Source organism: Myotis davidii, unplaced genomic scaffold, assembly GCF_000327345.1.
Source record: "Myotis davidii unplaced genomic scaffold, ASM32734v1 scaffold826, whole genome shotgun sequence".
Lineage (NCBI taxonomy): Eukaryota > Metazoa > Chordata > Mammalia > Chiroptera > Vespertilionidae > Myotis > Myotis davidii.
Genome location: NW_006297142.1, coordinates 1,103,390 through 1,116,851, shown reverse-complemented (window position 1 = coordinate 1,116,851; position 13,462 = coordinate 1,103,390). Strand labels below are relative to the sequence as shown.

General features: G+C 55.4%; 2 protein-coding genes across 2 annotated transcripts in view; both read left to right on the top strand.

Moving 5' to 3' along the window:
• Positions 1-6,755, top strand: part of TUT1 (terminal uridylyl transferase 1, U6 snRNA-specific) — a 12,413-nt gene extending 5,658 nt beyond the window's left edge. The window contains exons 5-9 of the mRNA XM_006772751.2: positions 3,609-4,078; positions 4,669-4,778; positions 4,915-5,025; positions 5,204-5,296; positions 5,689-6,755. Coding sequence (XP_006772814.1) covers positions 3,609-4,078; positions 4,669-4,778; positions 4,915-5,025; positions 5,204-5,296; positions 5,689-6,710 — 1,806 coding nt within the window. The 3' untranslated portion in view covers positions 6,711-6,755. The remainder of the gene's footprint in view (positions 1-3,608; positions 4,079-4,668; positions 4,779-4,914; positions 5,026-5,203; positions 5,297-5,688) is intronic.
• A 1,226-nt stretch (positions 6,756-7,981) lies between these two features.
• EEF1G (eukaryotic translation elongation factor 1 gamma) overlaps positions 7,982-13,462 on the top strand; it is a 10,194-nt gene continuing 4,713 nt past the window's right edge. The window contains exons 1-6 of the mRNA XM_006772750.2: positions 7,982-8,123; positions 9,169-9,327; positions 10,510-10,573; positions 10,722-10,864; positions 11,406-11,549; positions 13,126-13,255. Coding sequence (XP_006772813.1) covers positions 8,112-8,123; positions 9,169-9,327; positions 10,510-10,573; positions 10,722-10,864; positions 11,406-11,549; positions 13,126-13,255 — 652 coding nt within the window. The 5' untranslated portion in view covers positions 7,982-8,111. The remainder of the gene's footprint in view (positions 8,124-9,168; positions 9,328-10,509; positions 10,574-10,721; positions 10,865-11,405; positions 11,550-13,125; positions 13,256-13,462) is intronic.

Here is a 13,462-nt window from a genome sequence, read left to right as displayed (position 1 = left end):
CCGGTGTGGGGCGTGCAGGAGGCAGCCGATCCATGATTCTCTCTTATCATTGATGTTTCTGTCTCTCCTTCTCCTTCCCTCTCTGAAATCAAGAAAAATGTGTGTGTTTTATTTAAAAGAAATGTTAAATCGGGTGGTCAGGTGGGTCTCCTGAAGCCAGCAGCGGCCGAGCGGAGACCTCACCATGGTGAGGCAGGAGCCTTGGGACACGTCTCTCACCCACGGGGACCCTTCCCAGGTTCCTACCCTTCCCATTGCTTCCTGGTGTCGTTCTAGAGCAGTGGTTCTCAACCTTCCTCATGCCGCGACCCTTTAATACAGTTCCTCATGTTGTGGAGACCCCCAACCATAAAATTATTTTCGTTGCTACTTCATAACTGAATTTTGCTACTGTTATGAATCGTAATGTAAATATCTGATCTGCTATATGTGTTTTCTGATGGTCGCGACCCACAGGTTGAGAACCGCTGGTCTAGGGTCTTGATATATTTCGTTCTTCTATGTATTATTTGCACAAGTTAGCTGTGTTTTTTTTTCTTACAATTTGCAGGTATTGCTCTTCCTAGCACCTACAGATGGTTTCAGACAGCGGTCGCCAACCTTTCAGAGCTCACCGACCACCAGTGGTTGGCGACCGCTGGTTTAAGAAATACTTGTAGTGTAGTCAGTTCTGGGAACCGCTTGAAATGCACTATATGTGAAGACGGACAAAAGAGGAAGGCAGAGGGAGCCAGGAGTTTGTTTATTCAAAGTTCACACTTTCTATGGCTTGGAAGGGTCAGTAGGATTTAGGTGGACGGGTAACAGGTACCCTGAGGAGCGAGTTTGGAAGTTTTTGTTTCGTGTTTGTCTTTGCAGGACCCAGCCTGGATGCCCACTTGGGAGGCCGGAAGCACCGGCATCTGGTAGAACTACGAGCTGCCCGAAAGGCTCAGGGACTTCGCAGCGTGTTTGTCAGTGGCTTCCCCCGGGATGTGGATTCTACTCAGCTTTCTGAGTACTTCCAGGCGTTTGGACCTGTGGCCAGTGTCGTCATGGATAAGGACAAGGTAGAATGAATGCGTCTGAGGGTAAATGAGGAAGTCAGGTATTCCACGCAGCAAAAGAAATGAGAGGAGCCAGGCGTCCGTTTTGGCCAGTTCCTAACGCGGCTTGTCCATGGACTGGTCCAGCTTTGTGAATACCAACCACCCAACTTGAACTTTCTCAGTTCACCGGAGTTAGTCACTGGGGTACTTGTTGGTTGTTTACTTATTCAGCCAATATTTTATTTGCCAATTACCATTAACTGGTAACTTTGTACTAGGCACTGCTTAGAGCTGAATTTAAAAAAATGGTTCATTTTGACACATGTCCCCAGTTTCCCCCACCCCCTTGCCCAATGAACATTATTGAACTCAACCACACGATAGCAACACGACTATCGTATTGCTGTTATGCTTAGATGGTAAGTTAGAGGTAGGGCAGGAAGGTGAGAGGATGGGTCCAATATAACCAGTGAAATCACGTCATTGGGAAGAGTGGGGCAATGGGATAGGTAAAGTGAGACTTTCAGAGGCCACCTGGGGTGAGTAACATGTGTGGGATCCAAGTGAAAGAGAGACTTGCTTGTCCAAATGTTTCCCGTTGCTCCAGAAACAGCGAACAGATATTCCCAGTTCCCAGGGTGCTCCCCGTTTAACCTTCCGTGCCCCCTCTCAGACCCCGTGTTTGGGCTCTTGGTTGCGGACCCGTCATCCCTGCCCCTGTTGTGATTTCCCAGGGAGTGTTTGCCATCGTGGAGATGGGGGACGTGGGCTCCCGGGAGGCTGTTCTGTCCCAGCCCCAGCACAGCCTGGGGGGACAGCGCCTGCGCGTCCGGCCACGGGAACAGAAAGAATTCCAGAGGCCGGCCTCCAAATCTCCCAAAGGAGCGGCCCCCGACAGTCACCAGCTGGCCGCAGCCCTGGCCGAGGCCCCGGACGTGGGGGCGCAAATGGTGAAGCTCGTGGGGTTGCGGGAGTTGTCCCAGGCCGAGCGGCAGCTTCGGAGCCTCGTGGTGGCGCTGATCCAGGAGGTCTTCACAGAGTTCTTCCCTGGTGAGCCACCTCCTGCCTGAGCCCCTGTGCTGCTCCCCGCCTGCTTCCTCGGTGCTCCCCCAGCTAGCCGTGTGTGCTTGGTGGCTCTTTCATCTTCGTGCCCGGTACGTGCTTCCACGCTTTAGCCCCCCAATGTCTCCTGACCTTATTCTCTGCTCCGCACCCAGGCTGTGTGGTCCATCCTTTTGGCTCTTCCATAAACAGCTTTGACGTCCATGACTGTGATCTTGACCTCTTCCTGGATCTGGGTGACTTGGAAGAGCCCCCGGTGAGTGACCAGGGTGGTTGTCAGTGGGAATGGCTATGTGACGGGGCAAGCAGGTCACCTCTCAGGCCTTCGTTCCTCATCTGTTAAGTGGGGATCATAGGACCTGCCTGAAAGAGTTATTGTAATTTGAGAAATGTGAATGTGGATTGATATGCAAATGAACTGACATGAGATAGATGGCATTTGTAATAGGAAAAAACCCAGATTTCAAAATGGCATGCATGATATCTTATTTTTTGGGGGAAAAAGAAGAAAAAAAAAATATATATATATAATAGGACATATAATAAGGTCATTTTGGGGTTATGTCTTTTGCTTCTCTGTATTTTTTACCATCTGAGGTACAGATTCTGCTTTTGGAATAGGAAAAAAGAAGTACATTTTTTAGAGTTTTTTGTTTTTTTTGTTTTTGTTTTTAAAATATATTTTATTGATCCTTTACAGAGAGGAAAGGAGAGAGATAGAGATAGAGAGCTAGAAACATCGACAAGAGAGAAACATCGATCAGCTGCCTCCCGCACATCCCCCACTGGGGAAGTGCGTGCAACCCAGGGACATGCCCTCGACTGGAACCGAACCCGGGACCCTTCAGTCCGCAGGCCGACGCTCTATCCACTGAGCCAAACCGGTTTCAGCCATTTTTTAGAGTTTTATGTTCACAGCAAAATTAAGCAGAAAGTATAAAGTTCCCATCTACCTCCAGCCCCTCAAAAAGGGTTACTTTTAAAAGGAAATTTCCTTTATCATCGTCTCTACACACACACAGACACCGTATTTTCCGAATCATTTGAGAGCAGGTTGCACACCACGCCTTTACCCCTTCCTGTTCCAGTGTGCGCCACCTCAGAACCGAGGGGCTCTAGCGTGTGCAGAACACAGTGCCGTCAACACGTTGAGGGAATGTTACACTGAACAAGTGTAAAGCTCGGCAAGACTTTAATGGGCAGCACATACTCCCGTCTGGTCAGCCACCCTCACAATGGACGGTTGCGTTATCGCTTTAGTCTTCTTTCCCCTGGAATAGTTTCTCTGCCTTTTTTGACAATGACATTTCTGTAGGCTAGAGACCATTGTTTTATGTCAGTGAAAGGTTTTTTTAATGAAAAGAAAAGTATTGTGAAGATTAAATGAGTTATAGGTAGAAAGTCCTTGGAATAGGGCCTGGCACATAATAAGCAGTAAGTCATAGTTTGTTTTGGGGACTTACCCCTTGGTTAGGGGACAGCAGGAGAGGAATTCACTCGGCTCATTCCCATCCACAGCCGGTCCCAAAGGCTCCGGAGTCTCCGTCCTTGGACTCGGCCCTCGCATCCCCGCTGGATCCTCAAGCCCTGGCCTGCACCCCAGCTTCCCCTTCAGACTCGCAGCCCCCAGCTTCTCCCCAAGACTCGGAAGCCCTGGACGTTGAAATCCCTTCCTCCTCCGTGGCACCTCAGACCCCGGACTCGGCTTTGGCCTCCGAGACCCTGGCCTCTCCCCAGTCCCTGCCTCCAGCCTCACCGCTGCAGGAGGACCGGGGAGAGGGGGAGCTGGGGAAGGCTCTGGAGCTGGCAGAGGCCCCGAAGGGGGAGAAGACCGAGCAGGGAGCCATGCTGGAGCTGGTGGGGTCCATTCTTCGGGGCTGTGTTCCTGGCGTGTACCGAGTCCAAACTGTGCCCTCTGCCCGGCGCCCCGTGGTCAAGTTCTGCCATCGGCCTTCAGGTCTCCACGGGGACGTCTCCCTCAGTAACCGGTACCTGTTTCGGGGGTGATTGGGGAAGGCCAGCTGAGCATCCGGGGCGGCTGAGGAGGGGGCCTGGTGTGGGGCGCTCCTGCACCTGCTGAGCCTCGAGGTTGTCCTGTTGGGTCCCGTCCTTCCTGCCACGCACCTCCTGTGGCTGCCATTTCCATGTTCATGAAACGAGGGTTTGGGAATGCTGTTTTGAAGGGATTTAGAAAGTTTCATGGTTGAATCGATTTGGGAAATCCTAAGTTAAACGCAAATAGGTTTCTCCCTTCCCTCCCTTTCCCCACTTCCTCTTTCTCTCTTCCTCCTTCCCTTTTCTTCCTTTCCTCCCTCCCTCCTGTCTTCGTTTCTCTGCACACGAAGGCTCTGAGCAGCCTTACAGTGATCTGCTCCGTGGATGTCCGACACAGGCATATAGGACGGGTAGCATGAGGCCTGCTCTGCACAGCCTCTCAGAAGGCCAGTGTGTCAGCAGACACTGTGGAACCCTCTCCTGGCCTATTCCTGGCTCCTCTTACCAAGTCTGGAATAAGATCTAGGGGAGATGCCTTCAGAGGGTTCCTGCGCCCTAACATCCTGTCTCCTCTTTGTCCCAGGCTGGCCCTGCATAACTCCCGCTTCCTGAGTCTCTGCTCAGAGCTGGATGAGCGGGTGCGGCCCCTGGTGTACACCCTCCGCTGCTGGGCTCAGGGTCGAGGGCTGACAGGTGAGAGTTGGACGGCCCAGGGGCTGAGTTGGTGTTGGGGCAAAGGAGGGAGGCAGATACAGAAACCAGGGTTGAGAAAACCCGCCTGGGAGGGCGCCGGAAGCACCTCTAACCTCATGAATCATCATTTCCCCAGGGAGTGGCCCCCTTCTCAATAACTACGCCCTGACCTTGCTCGTGATCTATTTCCTTCAGACCAGGGACCCTCCTGTGTTGCCCACTGTGTCCCAGCTCACCCAGAAAGCAGGTACGCAGCCCGGCCTCCACCCTCTCTCGTTAGCATCATCTCACTGCTCTTTATCTCACGTAGACACACTGAGCTCTGCGGGAACTGAGAGCTCTGTTATCACTCCTCTCTCCAATGCCCGCCCCCCCGCCCTCCATCTTCCATCTTCCAGGCTGACCCCCCTTTTCTCCTCTCCCAGGTGAGGGTGAGCAGGTGGCGGTGGACGGCTGGGACTGCAGTTTCCCCAGAGATGCCTCGAGACTGGAGCCCAGTGCCAACAAGGAACCCCTGAGTGAGTGCGGGGACCAGGAGGAGACGTTAATGGCGGCAGGTGGCATCCGCCCACAGTTCCTGGGGCCTCATGGCCCTCACAGCGCCTTGGGTCAGCTAGTGTGACTGCCGCTCACAGCTGAAGAAGCGGGTCCTGGAGTAATGGGGGGCGGCCCCCCGGGCTGCACTGCTGCCAGGGGAAGGAGCAGCATCTGGGGAGGGGAGGACGCTGCTAGGGGCACAGCGCGCGAGCTTGGCCTCTTGCTTGCAGGGCTCAGAGCGGCCTGGCTGCTGGCACTGGTGAGCTCCTTGAAGGGAGAAAGCAAGTCCTGCTAAGTGAAGGCTCTGGTTCAGGGCCTGTCTCGGTTCTGGCCTCTGAGTCACCCCCCTTCCCTGGTCTTCCTCCTCCTCCAGGTTCCCTGCTGGCCCAGTTCTTCTCCTGCGTGTCTTGCTGGGATCTTCGTGGCTCACTGCTGTCCCTTCGGGAGGGTCAGGCACTGCCGGTGGCGGGGGACCTGCCCTCCAACCGCTGGGAAGGCCTGCGTCTCGGCCCCATGAATCTCCAGGACCCCTTTGACCTGAGTCACAATGTGGCAGCCAACGTAACCAGCAGGGTAGCCGGGCGGCTACAGAACTGCTGCCGCGCGGCAGCCAGTTACTGCCGAAGCCTCCAGTTCCAGCACCGTTCTTCCCGGGGTCGGGACTGGGGGCTGCTCCCCCTTCTGCAGCCCAGCTCCCCTAGCGCCCTGCTGTCTGCAACCCCCATCCCCTTCCCTCCTGCTCCCTTCACCCAGCTCACTGCTGCCCTGGCCCAGGTGTTAAGGGAAGCATTGGGGTGCCAGCTGGAACAGGGAACCAAGAGACTGCGGCCAGAGGGAGGTGGAACTGGGGGTTCTCCCCGGGAAGGGTCACGCAAGAGACTGAAACTAGACAGACAGAAAAACAGCTCCGAGGACGGGGAGCAGGAGCCGCAGGGGTGTGCGGGGGGCCCGAGCGGAGAAGGGTTGGAAGAAATGGTTATAGAGGTTGGAGAAGCAACACAAGACTGGGCCCCGCAGAGCCCTGGGCAGCCAGGGGCGCCTCCCTTGCCGACTGCAAAGCTTCTGGCCCCTGGAGAAGAGGAGCAGCCGGGCCATGCAAGACCTCAGGCGGCTGAAGAAGGGGCCCAGGTTGAGACAAGGAGGGGGGCGTCGCTCTCTACAGCGAGCTGGCGCTGTGCCCTGTGGCACCTTGTGTGGACCCAGGAGCTGAGGGCACTGGGCAGTGCCGATCAGAGGACGGAGGCTGAGCCGCTCCTGACCTTTGTGGTATCTGCCTCCCAGGCGGACCAGGCGCTCACTGTGACCCCCCTCCAGGATTCCCAAGGCCTGTTCCCTGATCTCCATCATTTCCTACAGGTTTTCCTCCCTCAAGCCCTTCGCAATCTCCTTATGTGAAGCCTGGCACCTGAAAGGCAATAAAGCTGCTGGTTTAATACTTGCTACAGTTTCTGGAATTGCCACCTGGTAACGGCCCTCCTTATCGCAGCCTTCTGAGGCCTGGCCGCCCTGCCAGCCTCTGTCACACTTGGAGGGAGTGGCTGGGTCCCTTTGGCACCTGCAGCCCCTCAGCAGAGCTCGGTGCTGGGGTGCGGGTGTGGGTACCGCACAGTGCCTGTGAGAACACCCGACTGCCTGACCTTCAGACCTGGACGTGGGTAAAGGGCAGCCCATCAGTTTGTTTTCAACTGTCTGCTCCTCGGTGACAGGAGGTGGCGGGAAAGGGCTGCTCTCCCTCGGCCCCTCCCCTGCTTCTGCAGAAACAGCATCCGGAGCTGCAAGAGGTTTATCCACTAGACAGTGGTTCTCAACCTGTGGGTCGCGACCCCTTTGAGGTCGCCTAAGACCATCGGAAAACACATGTATAATTACATACTGTTTTTGTGATTAATCACGATGCTTTATGTTCAATTTGTAATAATGAAAATACATCCTGCATATCATATTTACATGACGATTCATAACAGTAGCAAAATTACAGTGATGAAGTAGCAACGAAAATAATTTTATGGTTGGGGGGGGGGGGCACCACAACATGAGGAACTGTATGAAAGGGTTGCCGCATTAGGAAGGTTGAGAACCGCTGCTCTAGTCCAGCATCCAGCCCTGAGCGCCAGGTATGGCTGATGGGCGAGCTTCCTCGGCCGCAGGGGAGATCGCAGTGGATCCGGTCGGGGCACATGCCGGGTTGCGGGCTGGGTCCCCAGTGGGGAGCGAGCAGCAGGCAGCCGATGGATGGTTCTCTCTCAGCAATGATGTTTCCCTCTCTCCCTCTCCCTTCCTCTCTGAAATGGAAATACATTTTAAAACAACACAGCAGAGCGGTTATGGAATCTGGCCTACCGCCACTTGCAGGCGGAGTTTCCGCTCCTGTCACACCAACACGTTGGGGGCTTGGCAGGGCCTCCCATCAGGTCACTCTCGCCCCGCGGCGGGGGGGGGCGCACGCGGTACCGGGGCGGGGACCTGTGCCACGCAGCCGCCCGGGCAGCCGCCGCCGGCTGGCGCTCAGTTCCCTCCGCGCCTTCTCCCTCCACGTCGGGATTCCCATTGGCCAGGCCCGAGGGGCGGGCCCGTCAAGTAAGTCACTGCGCAGGCGCGAGCTCCTCCGCGCAGACCCGCAGGCCCCACCCCTTTTTCCAATTTCGCGGCCACGGTAGACACAACTGTCGTGCGTGTGCCTTCTATGCCGTCCTCGCTTTCCGGCCGCTGTTTCCCCGCGGCTCTCCGACACCCCCCCCCGACGGGTTACTTTGCGGCAGCACTGAGAGCCCCACCCCCTTTCTCTGCGGAATCACCATGGCGGCCGGGGTAAGTTTGCCGGCTCTGGCCGTCCGGGTCACCCTATCCGGTGCCATCCTCTGCCCGGTTGCGACCCGCTGGCGTCAGAGGAGTTCTGGTGCCGAGCGGGGGGCGGATCCGGGGCCCGGAGGCCGTGCTGTTGGGGAGCAGGGCCTCCAGGCCCCGGGCAGAAACTGATGCTGAGGCTGTGGGAGGCCGAGGAGTTGGAATGGCCTGGGTTCGAGGCGGAAGGAGATGCCGGGTCCTGGCCGCCTGGGGCCGGAGAAAGGGGCTCAGGTTCATTGCCTCCTTGAGGCGTGGGATCCGGGCAGGTGGACGGAACTTTTGCGACCGTTTGGTGGGGCGATAGCAGGGACAGGGTGAAGCGGGGCGTCTTTGTGGGCATGTACTTGGCCACGGTCAGGGCTCGCCCACCAGGGAGGTTCGGGAGCGGAGAGACCCCGACGTGAGTCCGATCAGTCGGACCTCGCCGGCCAGGTTACTGGACGGAGAGGGGCCACACCAGGCAGCTCATGCGGACGGCACCGGAGCGACGGCCCGCGGGTCGCATGCGCGCCAGGGGGAGGGAGGCTCCTTACAGGGAGGCCGGGTTGATCGGGGAAGAGAAGACCCACTCGGGATCCGCGTGGCGGCTCGGGTGGGACTCGGTCGGGGCGTGTGCCCTCGGCAGGGGCGAAGCTTTTGAAGTGAGCGGCCCCGCAGTCGCGCCGGCCGGCCTGGTAGCATCAATGAATGAAACGGGCTCTGCGGGGCGGGCGGGGTGCGTTCGTCCGCAGGCGGAGGCCGCGGCAGCTTCAGGCTGTGGGTTCCGTGCGTCCACGGGTGTCCTCAGGGAAGGTCAGCGCTGTCAGCTGCTTTATTTAGCCGTCGGTGTGTCTGTCCTCTGCTCTGATTACACAAGGCCCCGAGCTGCAGAACTCGGGTTACCCGCCGAGGGAAAGCGGGAGTGAGTGGGGCAGATGGCGACGATTCGGGGGAGTCGTCCCGGGAGGTGATGGGTAGGACCGGGACCCCTGTCCCCGCGCTGACGCCCGGTCCCCTCCTCCTTGCGCAGACCCTGTACACATACCCCGAAAACTGGAGGGCCTTCAAGGCCCTCATCGCCGCGCAGTACAGCGGGGCTCAGGTCCGCGTACTCTCCGCACCGCCCCACTTCCACTTCGGCCAAACCAACCGCACCCCCGAATTTCTCCGCAAGTTTCCGGCAGGCAAGGTGAGTAGGGACGTGGGAAAGGGTCTTTGGTCCTGAGAACCCAAGTGGCTGTAAGATTCTATTTGAAGGTAGCCTCCATCTTTAAAGAGATTTTAAAAAATCAATAAAATATATTTTTAAAAAAACTTTTATTTTGAGCTCCGCTGGTGTGGCTCAGTGGCTGAGTGCGGGCCTGTGAACCAGGAGGTCACCGTTAGATTCCCAGTCGGGACGCAGGCCCAAGTTGTGGGCTCGATCCCCTGTAGTGGATGGGCAGGGATTCTCACCCATGTTTCTCCCTCTCCCTCCCTGAAATCAATGAAAAATGTATTTTTTAAAAATCCTTTTATTTTGAGATAATTTCAGATTCCTGTGTAGTTAAAAGTAATAGTCAATTGTAGTTGAAAATTTTTTTAAATGATTAATAATAAAGAGCTGTTCAGTGACACTTAATAGTTGGCAGGCTTACTTTGGAAGAGAGAATGACTTTTGACTGTTTTCAGTGCAAACGAAGTATCTCCTGTGAGCAGGATTCTTCCCCTGCTGGGGGGCTGGCAGAGGGGGCTGAGGAGCCATCCTCAGTGGGGGGCCGTGTGCAGCAGGGGAGCAGCTGGTGGGTGCTCTCACTGTTACAGACAGATGTAAGACTGGCTTCTCACCTTTTGCTCATCTGATTGAGGGATTTTCTCCAAATAGCTGATAATACCCAAGTATTTTGGGTTTTCTTTTGTGAGCTCAGACTGTAAGGGATACCAAGTTATTCAAATACTTTTGGTTCTTGAGTTTTGGATAATATCAGGAGTTTGGTTAGCAAGGGTTGTCAGCCTTATATAAACACGTTCACCCAGAACAGTTTAGTTCCTGGGGTTGGCTAGTAAGAAATGACTGTTTCACTTACCTTTTTTTTTTTCTTTAATCCTCATCTGAAGATATTTTTTCCATTGATTTCCAGAGAGAGTGTAAGTGAGGGAGGAAGGGGAGAGAGAGAGAGAGAAAGAGAGAGAGGACATCAGAGTGAGCAATGCACGTGGATTGGTGGCTTCTCATACACGTCCCCACCGGGGCTGGGGGTCCTGCATCTGAGGTACGAGGTTCGTACCCTTGATTGGGAACTGAACCCGGGACCCTTCGTTTGGAGGGCCGACGCTCTAACCACTGAGCTCCCGGCCAGTGTTTCACTTACCTTTTGACTGCTGTCTGCAGGTTCCAGCGTTTGAAGGTGATGATGGATTCTGTGTGTTCGAGAGCAATGCCATTGCCTACTACGGTAACTTGCAGTTGGATGGTGGGTGGGAGGGTCAAGCGCGGGGTGTAGGAGAGGGTGCGGGTGAGCTGGAGTGGAGGAGAGGACTGTTCGGGCACTGGCCTGGTGTTGGCGGACCCCGGGGTTCTGACTTTGTGTCCCGCCTCTGCAGTGAGCAATGAGGACCTGCGGGGAAGTAGCCCGGAAGCAGCAGCCCAGGTGGTGCAGTGGGTGAGCTTTGCTGATAGCGACATAGTGCCCCCGGCCAGTACCTGGGTGTTCCCCACCTTGGGCATCATGCACTACAACAAGCAGGTAAGTCTTGGAACTTGGAAGAAGCCAAAGGCGGGATGGAGTCAGCCCCAGGGGGTCAGGCGGTGAGAAATAAAGTGGGTTGAGAAAAGAGTGGGAATGCCAAGAGTGTGTAACAGGCCCTCATCTTCGGGCTGTGAGTTCGGAGCCCTGCGCTGTTGGTGGGTGGTGTCTGAGCTCTTTGTCAGACCCGTGGAGGTGGTCAGAGAAGGGGTTTCTTCTGAAGGAAGGTTAAACCCAATGACGGGAGTGGTTAGACCAGATGACCGCTAAGGTTCCTTCTAACGTGCAAAGACGTGACATAGCTGTGACCAGGACAGTGGGAAACGCAGCCGAAAGGAAAGGAAAGGAAAGGAGGGAAAGGACGTGAGCCAGCCTGAGCCGTGAACAAATGTAACGTTGCGCTTCGCATGTGACGTGTTTGGGCTGATCCTAGACTCTGACCCGTTGAGAGGGTGGGATGAGTAAGTGAAACGGCCGTCTTCGTTCAGTTATTGGGGGAGGGGTTGATAGTCACTGATAAGTTTACTCACTGGATCAACAGGCCACAGAGACTGCAAAGGAGGACATGAGGCGAATTCTGGGGCTGCTGGATGCTCACCTGAAGACGAGGACCTTTCTGGTGGGCGAGCGTGTGACACTGGCTGACATCACAGTTGTCTGCACCCTGTTGTGGCTCTATAAGCAGGTTAGTTTACAGCGAACCAGCACGGCAGAGGGTGGGTGGGGTTAGAACCAAGTGACAAGTCTCGGGCCGCTCTGTCCTGATTGGAGGACTTGGGTGTGAGGGACACTGAGGGAGCCGTGGGAGCCGCGGGAGGCCGGTGGGTGCCGGGCCGCCTGCCTTCCGGGAAGCGCAGCGGTCCGTTGCCCTTAGCGTCTGTGTGGCGCTGAGACGGTTCTTATGAAGCCAGTTGTGCTTCGTGGTGAAGGCAGGTGGGGTGGCAGACTCAGCATGGAGAGCTGGAGGCGGAGCTGGGTTCAGTGCTGGCCGCATTCTGATTAGTTGTAGTAGAGGCTGGGGGTGTGGGCACCCTTGGGTCCTTTTTCTTCCTCTGTAAACATAAACCCAGGGACTAATCCCACAGTTGAGGTTATTGGGGCAAAGATGACATGTTGCTGGTCCTAACAGCAGCTCTCGGGCTGATGGGGGTCAGTAGTCATGTGCTGAGAGCAAGGAAAAAGCACCTATTTCGCGCCAGACCCCATGCCAAGGCCTTATAGCAGCGGTTCTCAACCTGTGGGTCGCAACCCCTTTGGGGGTTGGACGACCCTTTCACAGGGGTCACCTAAGACCATTGGAAAACACATCTATAATTACATATTGTTTTTGTGATGAATCGCTGCTTTAATTATGTTCAATTTATAACAATGAATTTGGGGGTCACCACAACATGAGGAACTGTATTGAAGGGTCGCGGCATTAGGAAGGTTGAGAACCACTGGCTTACAGGGATAGGCTTAGTGTAGCCCGTTGTGGGGGTCATGTGGAGTAGAATCTGAGTCCGAGTCTGTAGAACCAGCACGACAGAGCTGAGGCTGCGCCTGTCTCCACGGGTCCAGGCAAACTAAAAAGAATGGCACACGAGCCGGCTGGTGTGGCTCGGGCTGTGCGTTGCCCTGTGTGCCAGGTCACTGTTCGATTCCCCGTCAGGGCACAGGCGCAGGCTGTGGGCTGGATCCCCAGTAGGGGGGGTGCAGGAGGCAGCCGATCTATGACTCTCATCATTGATGTTTCTCTCCCTCTCCCTTTCTCTCTGAAATACAAAAAACACAACATTTAAAAAAAAAATGGTTAATGAGTTTTTCATGAAGCTGTTTAATTAAAAGGTCTGTCCATTATTCTGGAACAAACTTTTTGCTGTTGCATATTTTCTACTTATTTATTTGACAAAATGAGTAATTGATAGCCCTCTGTTGATCCCAACCTTTAAAAAAATTCTATGTCAACACGTGAAATTTAAAGGATTGGAGACGAGGTGTGAATGGCTTGGCAAAAGGAGCAAGGCACCGTACGAATGCTGTTCCTGCTAAATAGATTCTTAGTGAAGGGGAACCAAGCGTCCATTGAGTTGGACTGGATCACCTTAAAGAGATGAGGACAGTGGGTGGGGGTCGCCCTCCAGGGTAAGCGGGTGTCCAGGCAGCCGCTGTTGGTGAGGGGACGGAGGAGCTCGGGTGTAGGAAGAAGCAAGTCTTGGTCTCTGGCTGGAACCTTCTGGATGGTCCTCCCGCTGACTGTTCCCACCCTCCCGTCCTGGCAGGTCCTGGAGCCGTCTTTCCGCCAGGCCTTCCCCAACACCAACCGCTGGTTCCTCACCTGCATTAACCAGCCCCAGTTCTGCACTGTCCTGGGGGAGGTGAAGCTCTGTGAGAAGATGGCCCAGTTTGATGGTGAGTCTGTGGAGGTGGGGGTGAGCCGCCGGCTGGGCTGTTTTGCTCGGTCTCAGCCCCTGGGCTCCCTGTCTAGCCTGTGGGTGACGTGGGCCCCCGAGGGTAGGGCATCACATGTGTAGCTGATGTTTTGTGAATCTTGTCTTCTTCCCGCGCTCACTGGTCTGTGTTGACAAAGCTGCACGTGCACTTGTCCCCGAGGGCCAT